Source organism: Oncorhynchus mykiss, chromosome 13 (assembly GCF_057628025.1).
Source record: "Oncorhynchus mykiss isolate SJ-2025 chromosome 13, ASM5762802v1, whole genome shotgun sequence".
NCBI lineage: Eukaryota > Metazoa > Chordata > Actinopteri > Salmoniformes > Salmonidae > Oncorhynchus > Oncorhynchus mykiss.
The window spans coordinates 76518871-76536510 of record NC_143034.1 but is presented as its reverse complement, the minus strand read 5'-3'; the positions used below and the strand labels follow the sequence as shown (position 1 = coordinate 76536510).

General features: G+C 40.9%; 1 protein-coding gene across 3 annotated transcripts in view; it reads right to left on the bottom strand.

Annotated features, from left to right (window-relative positions):
* rab11fip4a (RAB11 family interacting protein 4 (class II) a) overlaps positions 1–17640 on the bottom strand; it is a 117426-nt gene that overhangs the window by 40118 nt on the left and 59668 nt on the right. The window contains exon 1 of one of the 3 annotated variants that reach the window (XM_090197741.1): positions 5812–5901. The exons of 1 other annotated variant lie outside the window; for it this stretch is intronic. In XM_090197741.1, the coding sequence (XP_090053867.1) occupies positions 5812–5835 (24 nt within the window). In that variant the 5' untranslated portion in view covers positions 5836–5901. Of the gene's footprint in view, positions 1–2638; positions 3422–5811; positions 5902–17640 lie in introns of those variants that run through there. One more of the 3 variants, XM_090197740.1, reaches the window with a different exon arrangement.

Sequence of the window (17640 nt, the reverse complement as noted above, 5' to 3'; positions counted from 1 at the left end):
GTATTAAAAACCCTACAATGTGATTTTCTGGATTTTTTCCCCCTAATTTTGTCTGTCATAGTTGAAGTGTACCTATGATGAAAATTACAGGCCTCTCTCATCTTTTTAAGTGGGAGAACTTGCACAATTGGTGGCTGACTAAATACTTTTTTGCCCCACTGTATATATATCTGCATCTATATCTGACACTATATCTGCATCTATATCTGCATCTATATCTACATCTGCATCTATATCTATATCTACATCTACATCTGCATCTACATCTATACCTGCATCTATATCTACATCTACATCTATATCTGCATCTATATCTACATCTACATCTGCCACTATATCTGCATCTATATCTGCATCTACATCTATACCTGCATCTATATCTACATCTACATCTATATCTGCATCTATATCTACATCTGCATCTGCCACTATATCTGCCACTATATCTGCATCTATATCTATATCTACATCTATATCTGCCACTATATCTGCATCTATATCTACATCTGCATCTATATCTATATCTACATCTACATCTGCATCTACATCTATACCTGCATCTATATCTACATCTACATCTATATCTGCATCTATATCTACATCTACATCTGCCACTATATCTGCATCTATATCTGCATCTACATCTATACCTGCATCTATATCTACATCTACATCTATATCTGCATCTATATCTACATCTGCATCTGCCACTATATCTGCCACTATATCTGCATCTATATCTGCATCTATATCTATATCTATATCTATATCTATATCTGCATCTATATCTACATCTGCCACTATATCTGCCACTATATCTGCATCTATATCTGCATCTATATCTGCATCTATATCTATATCTATATCTGCATCTATATCTACATCTGCCACTATATCTGCATCTATATCTGCATCTATATCTATATCTATATCTATATCTATATCTGCATCTATATCTACATCTGCCACTATATCTGCCACTATATCTGCATCTATATCTGCATCTATATCTATATCTATATCTGCATCTATATCTACATCTGCCACTATATCTGCCACTATATCTGCATCTACATCTACATCTGCCACTATATCTATCTGCATCTACATCTACATCTACATCTGCCACTATATCTATCTGCATCTATATCTGCATCTATATCTATATCTATATCTATATCTGCATCTATATCTACATCTGCCACTATATCTGCCACTATATCTGCATCTATATCTGCATCTATATCTATATCTATATCTATATCTATATCTGCATCTATATCTACATCTGCCACTATATCTGCCACTATATCTGCATCTATATCTGCATCTATATCTATATCTATATCTATATCTATATCTGCATCTATATCTACATCTGCCACTATATCTGCCACTATATCTGCATCTACATCTGCCACTATATCTGCATCTACATATATATCTATATCTGCATCTACATCTACATCTGCATCTACATCTATATCTATATCTGCATCTACATCTGCATCTATATCTATATCTGCCACTATATCTGCATCTACATCTGCATCTACATCTGCCACTATATCTGCATCTACATATATATATCTATATCTGCATCTACATCTATATCTGCATCTACATCTGCATCTACATCTATATCTGCCACTATATCTGCATCTACATCTGCATCTATATCTATATCTGCATCTACATCTATATCTACATCTACATCTACATCTGCATCTACATCTGCATCTGCATCTACATCTATATCTGCATCTACATCTATATCTGCCACTATATCTGCATCTGCATCTACATCTATATCTATATCTGCATCTACATCTATATCTGCATCTATATCTACATCTACATCTGCATCTACATCTACATCTGCATCTACATCTATATCTGCATCTGCATCTATATCTGCATCTACATCTATATCTGCATCTATATCTGCATCTATATCTATCTGCATCTACATCTACATCTGCATCTACATCTGCATCTACATCTACATCTGCATCTATATCTGCATCTACATCTGCATCTATATCTGCATCTATATCTGCATCTACATCTATATCTACATCTACATCTGCATCTATATCTGCATCTATATCTGCATCTATATCTGCATCTATATCTATATCTGCATCTATATCTATATCTATATCTGCATCTATATCTATCTGCATCTACATCTACATCTGCATCTATATCTGCATCTATATCTATCTGCATCTACATCTATATCTGCATCTATATCTGCATCTATATCTATCTGCATTTACATCTATATCTGCATCTATATCTATCTGCATTTACATCTGCATCTATATCTGCATCTATATCTATCTGCATTTACATCTGCATCTATATCTGCATCTACATCTATATCTACACCTATATCTGCATCTATATGAGAGAGAGAACGACAGAAACAGAGAGAGAGAAACAGACAGAGAGAAAGAACGGCAGAAATAGAGAGAGAAAAACAGAGACAGAGACAGAGAGAGACAGAGAGACAGAGGACACAGAGTTGGAACAAAGGACACAGTTAGTCTACTGCAGCATTCACTCTTTCTCTCCATGCAGACACACTCTCTCCATGCAGACACACTCTCTCCATGCAGACACACTCTCTTACCGTGAAGTCCATTGCAGGGGGGCTCTCTCCTCTCCTCTGAAGTGTGCTGTCCATTCCTGATTCCACTGCCACAGACATCCACACACATCCACACACACTGCCCAGACACGGGTAATCCACACCCTCCTAACAATTACCGTCTGCACGTGTGTTGTTCAGTCACACTATAGATCGTTCATACACACGTGTTGTTCAGTCACAATATAGATCGTTCATACACACACACACACGTGTGTATGCCAGGTCCGAACACACACACACACACACACAGTCCAATAGGTCCAGCCCAAACAGTATTCCTCCAATTACAATCCACAGAAATTTTGATAGAAGAAGACCAGCGACGAACACACTACACCAGCGCTCCAGCACTGAACCGTCAACAGAACAGCTAACACACTGTACCGTCAACAGAACAGCTAACACACTATACCGTCAACAGAACAGCTAACACACTATACCGTCAACAGAACAGCTAACACACTATACCGTCAACAGAACAGCTAACACACTATACCGTCAACAGAACAGCTAACACACTATACCGTCAACAGAACAGCTAACACACTATACCGTCAACAGAACAGCTAACACACTATACCGTCAACAGAACAGCTAACACACTATACCGTCAACAGAACAGCTAACACACTGTACCGTCAACAGAACAGCTAACACACTGTACCGTCAACAGAACAGCTAACACACCCTCGCTCACACACACTGACACTGCAGCGTGCCGGTTTGAATTTGAACACACACTGACGCTTAGGCAACAGTTACCAGGATAAAGCCACACCTCCCACTGTACACCACCTCCCTTCTGGCTGTTGCTAGGTAACTGTTCAGCTGGGCCGGCCTCTAGCGGTGACATCAGCTAGATTGAGTCTGGCATTGGGATATTATTTTAGACCTGAGGAAAGAGCGCCTCCTACTGGCCCTCCAACACCACTTCCAGCAGCATCTGGTCTCCCATCCAGGGACTGACCAGGACCAACCCTGCTTAGCTTCAGAAGCAAGCCAGCAGTGGTATGCAGGGTGGTAACATTGTAAATACAACACATATTTATGTTTATTTATTTTCCCTTTAGTACTTTAACTATAACATTTAAATATGACATATGAAATGTATGAATTCTTTTGTGAGTGTAATGTTTACTGCACATTTTTTTGTTGTTAATTTCACTTTTGTTTATTATCTATTTCACTTGCTTTGGCAATGTAAACATATGTTCAATTGAATTGAATTGAGAGAGAGAGACACACAGAGAGAGAAAGGAGAGAGAGAAAGAAAGAGAGAACACCAAGTCTTGCCATGCATAATAATTACTCCCCATGCCAATGGCAAACATGCAGGACCCAAGCTGCGTAAGTCAGGGTTAGCTGTTGGGGAGGAGAGACACTGTGAGGGAGAGACACATGGGCTTACACCTGTACAGGTACACACCTGGGCCAAGTCTACGGGTACACACCTGGGCCGAGTCTACGGGTACACACCTGGGCCGAGTCTACGGGTACACACCTGGGCCGAGTCTACGGGTACACACCTGGGCCGAGTCTACGGGTACACACCTGGGCCGAGTCTACGGGTACACACCTGGGCCGAGTCTACGGGTACACACCTGGGCCGAGTCTACGGGTACACACCTGGGCCGAGTCTACGGGTACACACCTGGGCCAAGTCTACGGGTACACACCTGGGCCGAGTCTACGGGTACACACCTGGGCCGAGTCTACGGGTACACACCTGGGCCAAGTCTACGGGTACACACCTGGGCCGAGTCTACGGGTACACACCTGGGCCGAGTCTACGGGTACACACCTGGGCCGAGTCTACGGGTACACACCTGGGCCGAGTCTACGGGTACACACCTGGGCCGAGTCTACGGGTACACACCTGGGCCGAGTCTACGGGTACACACCTGGGCCGAGTCTACGGGTACACACCTGGGCCGAGTCTACGGGTACACACCTGGGCCGAGTCTACGGGTACACACCTGGGCCGAGTCTACGGGTACACACCTGGGCCGAGTCTACGGGTACACACCTGGGCCGAGTCTACATGCACTGTGGGAGACACATGGGCGGTTATACACCTGGGTTGTATTCATTATTGTAAAAAGTTTTGCAATTGAAAAGGAAATTGAGTTTTTCATATTAGATGAATTCAGGAAGATTGTTTCAGTCTGTTTTCTTCCATTTGATTCCTAATGAACACAACCCTGAGATGCATTCAGACGAAGGTAAAGTCATTCTGTCATTACAATAGAAGGTGATGTCTGAGTGAAGTTGTACCTGTTGTACCTGTCATTACAATAGAAGGTGATGTCTGAGTGAAGTTGTACCTGTCATTACAGTAGAAGGTGATGTCTGAGTGAAGTTGTACCTGTCATTACAGTAGAAGGTGATGTCTGAGTGAAGTTGTACCTGTCATTACAGTAGAAGGTGATGTCTGAGTGAAGTTGTACCTGTTGTACCTGTCATTACAGTAGAAGGTGATGTCTGAGTGAAGTTGTACCTGTCATTACAATAGAAGGTGATGTCTGAGTGAAGCTGTACCTGTTGTACCTGTCATTACAGTAGAAGGTGATGTCTGAGTGAAGTTGTACCTGTCATTACAATAGAAGGTGATGTCTGAGTGAAGTTGTACCTGTTGTACTTGTCATTACAATAGAAGGTGATGTCTGAGTGAAGTTGTACCTGTCATTACAGTAGAAGGTGATGTCTGAGTGAAGTTGTACCTGTCATTACAATAGAAGGTGATGTCTGAGTGAAGTTGTACCTGTTGTACCTGTCATTACAATAGAAGGTGATGTCTGAGTGAAGTTGTACCTGTCATTACAGTAGAAGGTGATGTCTGAGTGAAGTTGTACCTGTCATTACAGTAGAAGGTGATGTCTGAATGAAGTTGTACCTGTCATTACAGTAGAAGGTGATGTCTGAGTGAAGTTGTACCTGTTGTACCTGTCATCACAGTAGAAGGTGATGTCTGAGTGAAGTTGTACCTGTCATTACAATAGAAGGTGATGTCTGAGTGAAGTTGTACCTGTCATTACAGTAGAAGGTGATGTCTGAGTGAAGTTGTACCTGTCATTACAGTAGAAGGTGATGTCTGAGTGAAGTTGTACCTGTCATCACAGTAGAAGGTGATGTCTGAGGGAAGTTGTACTTACATGTACTGCTGGCTGTGTAGACATCTAGAAGGCTAGCTGGCTGTGCTACAAACACTGCTACCACACCTGCCCTTCTTTCTCTCTGGTGTGTTAAGGGGTTCAGAACAAGTGGAGGAAGGCACACCGGCGCCACTTGTGGCAGCTTTATGTAACTGCACCTAAACAGAATACCTGCCTCTGGGCCAGATTGAGGCACACCTGAGTTAACCGAGCTTTATTTTGAAACCAACATTGTTCAGACCTTCACATCTGAATGGTTTTAGAGACTATCTTGATGAAATGGTACAAGCCTGTGCACATATAAAGAAAGAGAAATCCCAGTGCACAGCAGTACGTACATCCTGGTGTTGTTTTGGCAGAGCAACCAGTATTCACAAACAAGAGTAAAAACCCACACACTACAAACCCCAGGCTGAACATAATAACAGCTGCTATGGATCTATCTGTCTCCCTGACCTGTCTGTCTCTGTCTCCTGGGACCTGTCTGTCTCTGTCTTCTGTGACCTGTCTGTCTCTGTCTCCTGGGACCTGTCTGTCTCTGTCTCCTGTGACCTGTCTGTCTCTGTCTCCCTGACATGTCTGTCTCTGTCTCCTGGGACCTGTCTGTCTCTGTCTCCCTGCCCTGTCTGTCTCTGTCTCCCTGACCTGTCTGTCTCTGTTTCCCTGACCTGTCTGTCTCTGTCTCCCTGACCTGTCTGTCTCTGTCTCCTGGGACCTGTCTGTCTCTGTCTCCCTGACCTGTCTGTCTCTGTCTCCCTGACCTGTCTGTCTCTGACTCCCTGACTTGTCTGTCTCTGTCTCCTTGGCCTGTCTGTCTGTCTCTGTCTCCCTGACCTGTCTGTCTCTGACTCCTTGAATGTGACTGAGATCCCCCCTCCTCCTCAGGACCATTGATATTCATCAACTGACCATCCAAAATGGAAGCTGTGCACCAACCCTGATCACATCTGTGACATCTGATCTTTCTTGATACTGTATCCCATTTATTGATTTATTTTGGTTTTCTTGAATTTCCTGATGTATACGCAATTCAGCTTTTAGCTGCCATGTTTAGTGGAATAAACGAAACTAATCCCCACTCAGTACATAGCAACAGGTAGCAACAGGTTAGAGAGGCGGACTAGAAGGTTGTCAGTTCAAATCCCAAACCAGGTATAATGAACTACTGGGTTCAGATCCAAGACCAGGTATAATGAACTACTGGGTTCAGATCCCAGACCAGGTATAATGAACTACTGGGTTCAGATCCAAGACCAGGTATAATGAACTACTGGGTTCAGATGAACTACTGGGTTTATATCCCAGACCAGGCATAATGAACTACTGGGTTCAGATCCCAGACAAGCAAAAATTAACTACTGGGTTCAGATCCCAGACCAGGCATAATGAACTACTGGGTTCAAATCCCAGACCAGCTATAATGAACTACTGGGTTCAGATCCCAGACCAGGTATAATGAACTACTGGGTTCAGATCCCAGACCAGGTAGTATAAACTACTGGGTTCAGATCCCAGACCAGGCATAATGAACTACTGGGTTCCGATCCCAGACCAGGCATAATGAACTACTGGGTTCAAATCCCAGACCAGCTATAATGAACTACTGGGTTCAGATGAACTACTGGGTTCAGATCCCAGACCAGGTATAATGAACTACTGGGTTCAGATCCCAGACCAGGTAGTATAAACTACTGGGTTCAGATCCCAGACCAGGCATAATGAACTACTGGGTTCAGATCCCAGACTAGGCATAATGAACTACTGGGTTCAAATCCCAGACCAGCTATAATGAACTACTGGGTTCAGATGAACTACTGGGTTCAGATCCCAGACCAGGTGGAATGAACTACTGGGTTCAGATCCCAGACCAGGCATAATGAACTACTGGGTTCAGATCCCAGACCAGGCATAATGAACTACTGGGTTCAGATCCCAGACCAGTTATAATGAACTACTGGGTTCAGATCCCAGACTAGGTATAATGAACTACTGGGTTCAGATCTCAGACCAGGCATAATTAACGACTGGGTTCAGATCTCAGACCAGGTATAATGAACTACTGGGTTCAGATCCCAGACCAGGCATAATGAACTACTGGGTTCAGATCTCAGACCAGGCATAATGAACTACTGGGTTCAGATCCCAGACCAGGTATAATGAACTACTGGGTTCAGATCCCAGACCAGGTAGAATGAACTACTGGGTTCAGATCCCAGACCAGGTATAATGAACTACTGGGTTCAGATCCCAGACCAGGTATAATGAACTACTGGGTTCAGATCCCAGACTAGGTATAATGAACTACTGGGTTCAGATCTCAGACCAGGCATAATGAACTACTGGGTTCAGATCCCAGACCAGGTATAATGAACTACTGGGTTCAAATCCCAGGTGCTCACACATAGAGATAGCACACACACATCCTTGATAATGTGCAACACTCTCTCTCTCTCTCTCTCTCAATTCAATTCAATTCAATTCAAGAGCTTTATTGGCATGGGAAACATGTGTTAACATTGCCAAAGCAAGTAGCTATACAACATCGCCCTCTAGTGAAAAATATTAAACATAGCAGCACAGCATATTCACTGTATCATATTCCCATAAAGATTAATGAGCCAAATAAAATTAGAACTGCTTATAGTCAGTAGATTCATATAGAGTTGTAATGACTGACATACAGTCTCCCAATAAAACCTGTGAGCCAGCCCAGTACACGTTACTGTGGCTTAGGAGCTAAAGGAGGTCAAATAGACTGTCTCTCTGTCTCTCTCTCTCTCTCTCTCCCTCACTCAGAGAGCAATCAGACCAGCTACACTCTCAGCAACAAAGCACTGTATACAAAAAACTGTCTGGACTCAAGCCACACCTTCCTAGTCATTTAATCTCACTGACAACCCTACAGGTAGAGAGAGAGAAAGAGGGAGAGAGAGAGAGAGAGAGAAAGAGAAAGAGAGAGAAAGAGAGAGAGTATGTGTGTGTGTGGGTTGTTTGTGTGTCAGCAACACCACTAGACATAGAGAGAGAGAGCGAGAGAGTGTGTGTGTGTGTGGGTTGTTTGTGTGTCAGCAACACCACTAGACATAGTGATATACTGAAACAAATTGTATTATCTGAAGCATTTACCACAGGGAGGCCAGAGGAAGCAATCTCTAATACACACACACACACACACACACACACACACACACACACACACACACACACACACACACACACACACACACTTGCCCGGAACGCCCAGAGCAATCTCCTACAGACAGGGAAGGTGAAAGAGGAAATTCACTAATCGCCGAGGCAATGTCAGAATACAAAAACTGACTGGACTGACACACGCATACTCTCTCTCTCTCTCTCTCTCTCTCTCTCTCTCTCTCTCTCTCTCTCTCACTCTCTCTCTCTCTCTCTCTCATGCTCTCACGCTCTCTCTCTCTCTCTCTCTCTCTTTTCTCTCTGTCTTTCTGAGAGGTAGTGTTCTCATACAGACTGAACAGCTTGGCAAGGAAAACAACCAAACTGCCAACAATAGAACAACAACAGAACAGAACGCTAACAGAATGATCAGATATAGGACTGGTCTCAGTGGTCTAACAGGGCGTGAGGACAATGTGACCAGGCAGGGGAGAGGGAGGAAGGGAAGGAGACCACTGCTGGTACGTCCATTGATCGAGGCTCTCACCCTTATCAGAATGATGAAATCTAAACCAGCAGAGAACTGAACACCACTATAAGAGGTCTAGCCCACAAACATGGTAGAAGCAGAGGGAACGGCAGGATATCTTATTTCTGTAGTGAGACAGCTTGATGTACCAGTACACCCCCTGGACAGGACACTAGTCTATCTCCTGTTTATGTGGTGAGACAGCTTGATGTACAGTACACCCCCTGGACAGGACACTAGTCTATCTCCTGTTTCTGTAGTGAGACAGCTTGATGTACAGGACACCCCCTGGACAGGACACTAGTCTATCTCCTGTTTCTGTAGTGAGACAGCTTGATGTACAGTACACCCCCTGGACAGGACACTAGTCTATCTCCTGTTTCTGTAGTGAGACAGCTTGATGCACAGGACACCCCCTGGACAGGACACTAGTCTATCTCCTGTTTCTGTAGTGAGACAGCTTGATGTACAGTACACCCCCTGGACAGGACACTAGTCTATCTCCTGTTTCTGTAGTGAGACAGCTTGATGTACCAGTACACCCCCTGGACAGGACACTAGTCTATCTCCTGTTTATGTAGCTTGAGGCTGGTTGATGTACAGTACACCCCCTGGACAGGACTCTAGTCTATATCCTGTTTCTGTAGTGAGACAGCTTGATGTACCAGTACACCCCCTGGACAGGACTCTAGTCTATATCCTGTTTCTGTAGTGAGACAGCTTGATGTACCAGTACACCCCCTGGACAGGACACTAGTCTATCTCCTGTTTCTGTAGTGAGACAGCTTGATGTACAGTACACCCCCTGGACAGGACTCTAGTCTATATCCTGTTTCTGTAGTGAGACAGCTTGATGTACAGTACACCCCCTGGACAGGACACTAGTCTATCTCCTGTTTCTGTAGTGAGACAGCTTGATGTACAGTACACCCCCTGGACAGGACACGAGTCTATCTCCTGTTTCTGTAGTGAGACAGCTTGATGTACTAGTACACCCCCTGGACAGGACACTAGTCTATCTCCTGTTTCTGTAGTGAGACAGCTTGATGTACAGTACACCCCCTGGACAGGACACTAGTCTATCTCCTGTTTCTGTAGTGAGACAGCTTGATGTACAGTACACCCACTGGAAAGGACACGAGTCTGTAGCAGGACCTTACCCCCAATCTTTCTCCTTAATGCTGAGTGCCAAGCACAGAGTACTTTAATCCCATTTTCTTCCCATATGGTAGTTACAGTCTTGTAGAAAAAGAAACGCACACCTAGACGAGGTGCTGGCTAGCGGAGTAGAACACCTGTTTAGACGAGGTGCTGGCTAGCGGAGTAGAACACCTGTTTAGACGAGGTGCTGGCTAGCGGAGTAGAACACCTATTTAGACGAGGTGCTGGCTAGCGGAGTAGAAAACTTGAAAATAAAAGAGAGCCGGAACACTCTAGGAGCTCAGATGCAAAAAAAAATGTAATTACCAACGTTTTGACAGCCAAGCGGTCTTCATCAGGGTACAACCATACCTCATCATCATACTTCATCATACCCTGATGAAGACAGTGCGGCTCTCTTTTATTTTCAAGTTACAGTCTGGTCCCATCTCTGTAACTTCCCTACGGACTCGGGAGAGGTGAAGGTCACGACCCTGCCGAGCCATACCGCTTCTTGATACATTGCTCGTGTAACCAGGAAGCGAGCCGCACCAAATGTGTCGTAGGAAACATCGTCCAACTGGCGACCGGGAGTCGGCTTGCAGGCGCACCGGCCCGCCACAAGGAGTCGATAGAGAGCGATGGGACAAGGAAATCCCGGCCGGCCAAACACTCCCCAAACCCGGACGACGCTGGGCCAGACTCTCCCCTAACCCGGACGACGCTGGGCCAGACTCTCCCCTAACCCGGACGACGCTGGGCCAAACCCTCCCCTAACCCGGACGACGCTGGGCCAGACCCTCCCCTAACCCGGACGACGCTGGGCCAAACCCTCCCCTAACCCGGACGACGCTGGGCCAAACCCTCCCCTAACCCGGACGACGCTGGGCCAAACCCTCCCCTAACCCGGACGACGCTGGGCCAAACCCTCCCCTAACCCGGACGACGCTGGGCCAAACCCTCCCCTAACCTGGACGACGCTGGGCCAGACCCTCCCCTAACCCGGACGACGCTGGGCCAGACCCTCCCCTAACCCGGACGACGCTGGGCCAAACCCTCCCCTAACCTGGACGACGCTGGGCCAAACCCTCCCCTAACCCGGACGACGCTGGGCCAGACCAGACCACCATTGTAATATAATGTATGTTACCTGGTAGATGTAATATAATGTATGTTACCTGGTAGATGTAATATAATGTATGTTACCTGGTAGATGTAATATAATGTATGTTACCTGGTAGATGTAATATAATGGATGTTACCTGGTATGTTACCTGGTAGATGTAATATAATGTATGTTACCTGGTATGTTACCTGGTAGATGTAATATAATGTATGTTACCTGGTAGATGTAATATAATGTATGTTACCTGGTAGATGTAATATAATGGATGTTACCTGGTATGTTACCTGGTAGATGTAATATAATGTATGTTACCTGGTAGATGTAATATAATGGATGTTACCTGGTAGATGTAATATAATGGGTGTTACCTGGTATGTTACCTGGTAGATGTAATATAATGGATGTTACCTGGTATGTTACCTGGTAGATGTAATATAATGGGTGTTACCTGGTATGTTACCTGGTAGATGTAATATAATGGGTGTTACCTGGTATGTTACCTGGTAGATGTAATATAATGGATGTTACCTGGTAGATGTAATATAATGTATGTTACCTGGTATGTTACCTGGTAGATGTAATATAATGTATGTTACCTGGCATGTTACCTGGTAGATGTAATATAATGGATGTTACCTGGTATGTTACCTGGTAGATGTAATATAATGTATGTTACCTGGTATGTTACCTGGTAGATGTAATATAATGTATGTTACCTGGTATGTTACCTGGTAGATGTAATATAATGTATGTTACCTGGTAGATGTAATATAATGTATGTTACCTGGTATGTTACCTGGTAGATGTAATATAATGTATGTTACCTGGTATGTTACCTGGTAGATGTAATATAATGTATGTTACCTGGTAGATGTAATATAATGGATGTTACCTGGTATGTTACCTGGTAGATGTAATATAATGGATGTTACCTGGTAGATGTAATATAATGTATGTTACCTGGTATGTTACCTGGTAGATGTAATATAATGGATGTTACCTGGTAGATGTAATATAATGGATGTTACCTGGTATGTTACCTGGTAGATGTAATATAATGTATGTTACCTGGTAGATGTAATATAATGTATGTTACCTGGTAGATATAATATAATGGATGTTACCTGGTATGTTACCTGGTAGATGTAATATAATGGATGTTACCTGGTAGATATAATATAATGTATGTTACCTGGTAGATGTAATATAATGGGTGTTACCTGGTAGATGTAATATAATGGATGTTACCTGGTAGATGTAATATAATGGATGTTACCTGGTATGTTACCTGGTAGATGTAATATAATGGATGTTACCTGGTATGTTACCTGGTAGATGTAATATAATGTATGTTACCTGGTAGATGTAATATAATGGATGTTACCTGGTAGATGTAATATAATGTATGTTACCTGGTAGATGTAATATAATGGATGTTACCTGGTATGTTACCTGGTAGATGTAATATAATGGATGTTACCTGGTAGATGTAATATAATGGATGTTACCTGGTATGTTACCTGGTAGATGTAATATAATGGGTGTTACCTGGTATGTTACCTGGTAGATGTAATATAATGTATGTTACCTGGTAGATGTAATATAATGTATGTTACCTGGCATGTTACCTGGTAGATGTAATATAATGGATGTTACCTGGTATGTTACCTGGTAGATGTAATATAATGTATGTTACCTGGCATGTTACCTGGTAGATGTAATATAATGTATGTTACCTGGTATGTTACCTGGTAGATGTAATATAATGTATGTTACCTGGTATGTTACCTGGTAGATGTAATATAATGTATGTTACCTGGTATGTTACCTGGTAGATGTAATATAATGGATGTTACCTGGTAGATGTAATATAATGTATGTTACCTGGTATGTTACCTGGTAGATGTAATATAATGTATGTTACCTGGTATGTTACCTGGTAGATGTAATATAATGTATGTTACCTGGTATGTTACCTGGTAGATGTAATATAATGTATGTTACCAGGTAGATGTAATATAATGGATGTTACCTGGTATGTTACCTGGTAGATGTAATATAATGTATGTTACCTGGTAGATGTAATATAATGTATGTTACCTGGTATGTTACCTGGTAGATGTAATATAATGGATGTTACCTGGTATGTTACCTGGTAGATGTAATATAATGGATGTTACCTGGTAGATGTAATATAATGTATGTTACCTGGTATGTTACCTGGTAGATGTAATATAATGTATGTTACCTGGTATGTTACCTGGTAGATGTAATATAATGGGTGTTACCTGGTATGTTACCTGGTAGATGTAATATAATGGATGTTACCTGGTAGATGTAATATAATGGGTGTTACCTGGTATGTTACCTGGTAGATATAATATAATGTATGTTACCTGGTAGATGTAATATAATGGATGTTACCTGGTAGATATAATATAATGTATGTTACCTGGTAGATGTAATATAATGGATGTTACCTGGTAGATATAATATAATGGATGTTACCTGGTAGATATAATATAATGTATGTTACCTGGTATGTTACCTGGTAGATGTAATATAATGGATGTTACCTGGTAGATATAATATAATGTATGTTACCTGGTAGATGTAATATAATGGATGTTACCTGGTATGTTACCTGGTAGATGTAATATAATGTATGTTACCTGGTAGATGTAATATAATGGATGTTACCTGGTAGATGTAATATAATGTATGTTACCTGGTATGTTACCTGGTAGATGTAATATAATGGATGTTACCTGGTAGATGTAATATAATGGATGTTACCTGGTATGTTACCTGGTAGATGTAATATAATGGGTGTTACCTGGTATGTTACCTGGTAGATGTAATATAATGGATGTTACCTGGTATGTTACCTGGTAGATGTAATATAATGGATGTTACCTGGTAGATGTAATATAATGGATGTTACCTGGTATGTTACCTGGTAGATGTAATATAATGTATGTTACCTGGTAGATGTAATATAATGGATGTTACCTGGTATGTTACCTGGTAGATGTAATATAATGGATGTTACCTGGTATGTTACCTGGTAGATGTAATATAATGGATGTTACCTGGTATGTTACCTGGTAGATGTAATATAATGTATGTTACCTGGTATGTTATCTGGTAGATGTAATATAATGTATGTTACCTGGTAGATGTAATATAATGGATGTTACCTGGTATGTTACCTGGTAGATGTAATATAATGTATGTTACCTGGTAGATGTAATATAATGGATGTTACCTGGTAGATGTAATATAATGTATGTTACCTGGTATGTTACCTGGTAGATGTAATATAATGGATGTTACCTGGTAGATGTAATATAATGGATGTTACCTGGTATGTTACCTGGTAGATGTAATATAATGGGTGTTACCTGGTATGTTACCTGGTAGATGTAATATAATGGATGTTACCTGGTATGTTACCTGGTAGATGTAATATAATGGATGTTACCTGGTAGATGTAATATAATGGATGTTACCTGGTATGTTACCTGGTAGATGTAATATAATGTATGTTACCTGGTAGATGTAATATAATGGATGTTACCTGGTATGTTACCTGGTAGATGTAATATAATGTATGTTACCTGGTATGTTACCTGGTAGATGTAATATAATGTATGTTACCTGGTAGATGTAATATAATGGATGTTACCTGGTAGATGTAATATAATGGATGTTACCTGGTATGTTACCTGGTAGATGTAATATAATGGATGTTACCTGGTAGATATAATATAATGTATGTTACCTGGTAGATGTAATATAATGGATGTTACCTGGTAGATGTAATATAATGGATGTTACCTGGTATGTTACCTGGTAGATGTAATATAATGGATGTTACCTGGTAGATGTAATATAATGGATGTTACCTGGTATGTTATCTGGTAGATGTAATATAATGTATGTTACCTGGTAGATGTAATATAATGGATGTTACCTGGTAGATGTAATATAATGGATGTTACCTGGTATGTTACCTGGTAGATGTAATATAATGGATGTTACCTGGTAGATATAATATAATGTATGTTACCTGGTAGATGTAATATAATGGATGTTACCTGGTAGATGTAATATAATGGATGTTACCTGGTATGTTACCTGGTAGATGTAATATAATGGATGTTACCTGGTAGATGTAATATAATGGATGTTACCTGGTATGTTACCTGGTAGATGTAATATAATGTATGTTACCTGGTAGATGTAATATAATGGGTGTTACCTGGTATGTTACCTGGTAGATGTAATATAATGTATGTTACCTGGTAGATGTAATATAATGTATGTTACCTGGTATGTTACCTGGTAGATGTAATATAATGGATGTTACCTGGTAGATATAATATAATGTATGTTACCTGGTAGATGTAATATAATGGATGTTACCTGGTATGTTACCTGGTAGATGTAATATAATGGATGTTACCTGGTAGATGTAATATAATGGATGTTACCTGGTAGATGTAATATAATGTATGTTACCTGGTAGATGTAATATAATGGATGTTACCTGGTAGATGTAATATAATGGATGTTACCTGGTAGATGTAATATAATGGGTGTTACCTGGTAGATGTAATATAATGTATGTTACCTGGTATGTTATCTGGTAGATGTAATATAATGTATGTTACCTGGTATGTTACCTGGTAGATGTAATATAATGTATGTTACCTGGTAGATGTAATATAATGGATGTTACCTGGTAGATGTAATATAATGTATGTTACCTGGTATGTTACCTGGTAGATGTAATATAATGTATGTTACCTGGTATGTTACCTGGTAGATGTAATATAATGTATGTTACCTGGTAGATGTAATATAATGGATGTTACCTGGTAGATGTAATATAATGGATGTTACCTGGTAGATGTAATATAATGGATGTTACCTGGTAGATGTAATATAATGTATGTTACCTGGTATGTTACCTGGTAGATGTAATATAATGGATGTTACCTGGTATGTTACCTGGTAGATGTAATATAATGTATGTTACCTGGTAGATGTAATATAATGGATGTTACCTGGTATGTTACCTGGTAGATGTAATATAATGGATGTTACCTGGTATGTTACCTGGTAGATGTAATATAATGGATGTTACCAGGTAGATGTAATATAATGTATGTTACCTGGTATGTTACCTGGTAGATGTAATATAATGGATGTTACCTGGTAGATGTAATATAATGGCTGTTACCTGGTATGTTACCTGGTAGATGTAATATAATGGATGTTACCTGGTATGTTACCTGGTAGATGTAATATAATGGGTGTTACCTGGTATGTTACCTGGTAGATGTAATATAATGGGTGTTACCTGGTATGTTACCTGGTAGATGTAATATAATGGATGTTACCTGGTAGATGTAATATAATGTGTGTTACCTGGTATGTTACCTGGTAGATGTAATATAATGGATGTTACCTGGTAGATGTAATATAATGTATGTTACCTGGTAGATGTAATATAATGTATGTTACCTGGTAGATGTAATATAATGTGTGTTACCTGGTATGTTACCTGGTAGATGTAATATAATGGATGTTACCTGGTAGATGTAATATAATGTATGTTACCTGGTATGTTACCTGGTAGATGTAATATAATGGATGTTACCTGGTAGATGTAATATAATGTATGTTACCTGGTATGTTACCTGGTAGATGTAATATAATGTATGTTACCTGGTATGTTACCTGGTAGATGTAATATAATGGATGTTACCTGGTAGATGTAATATAATGTATGTTACCTGGTATGTTACCTGGTAGATGTAATATAATGTATGTTACCTGGTAGATGTAATATAATGTATGTTACCTGGTAGATGTAATATAATGTATGTTACCT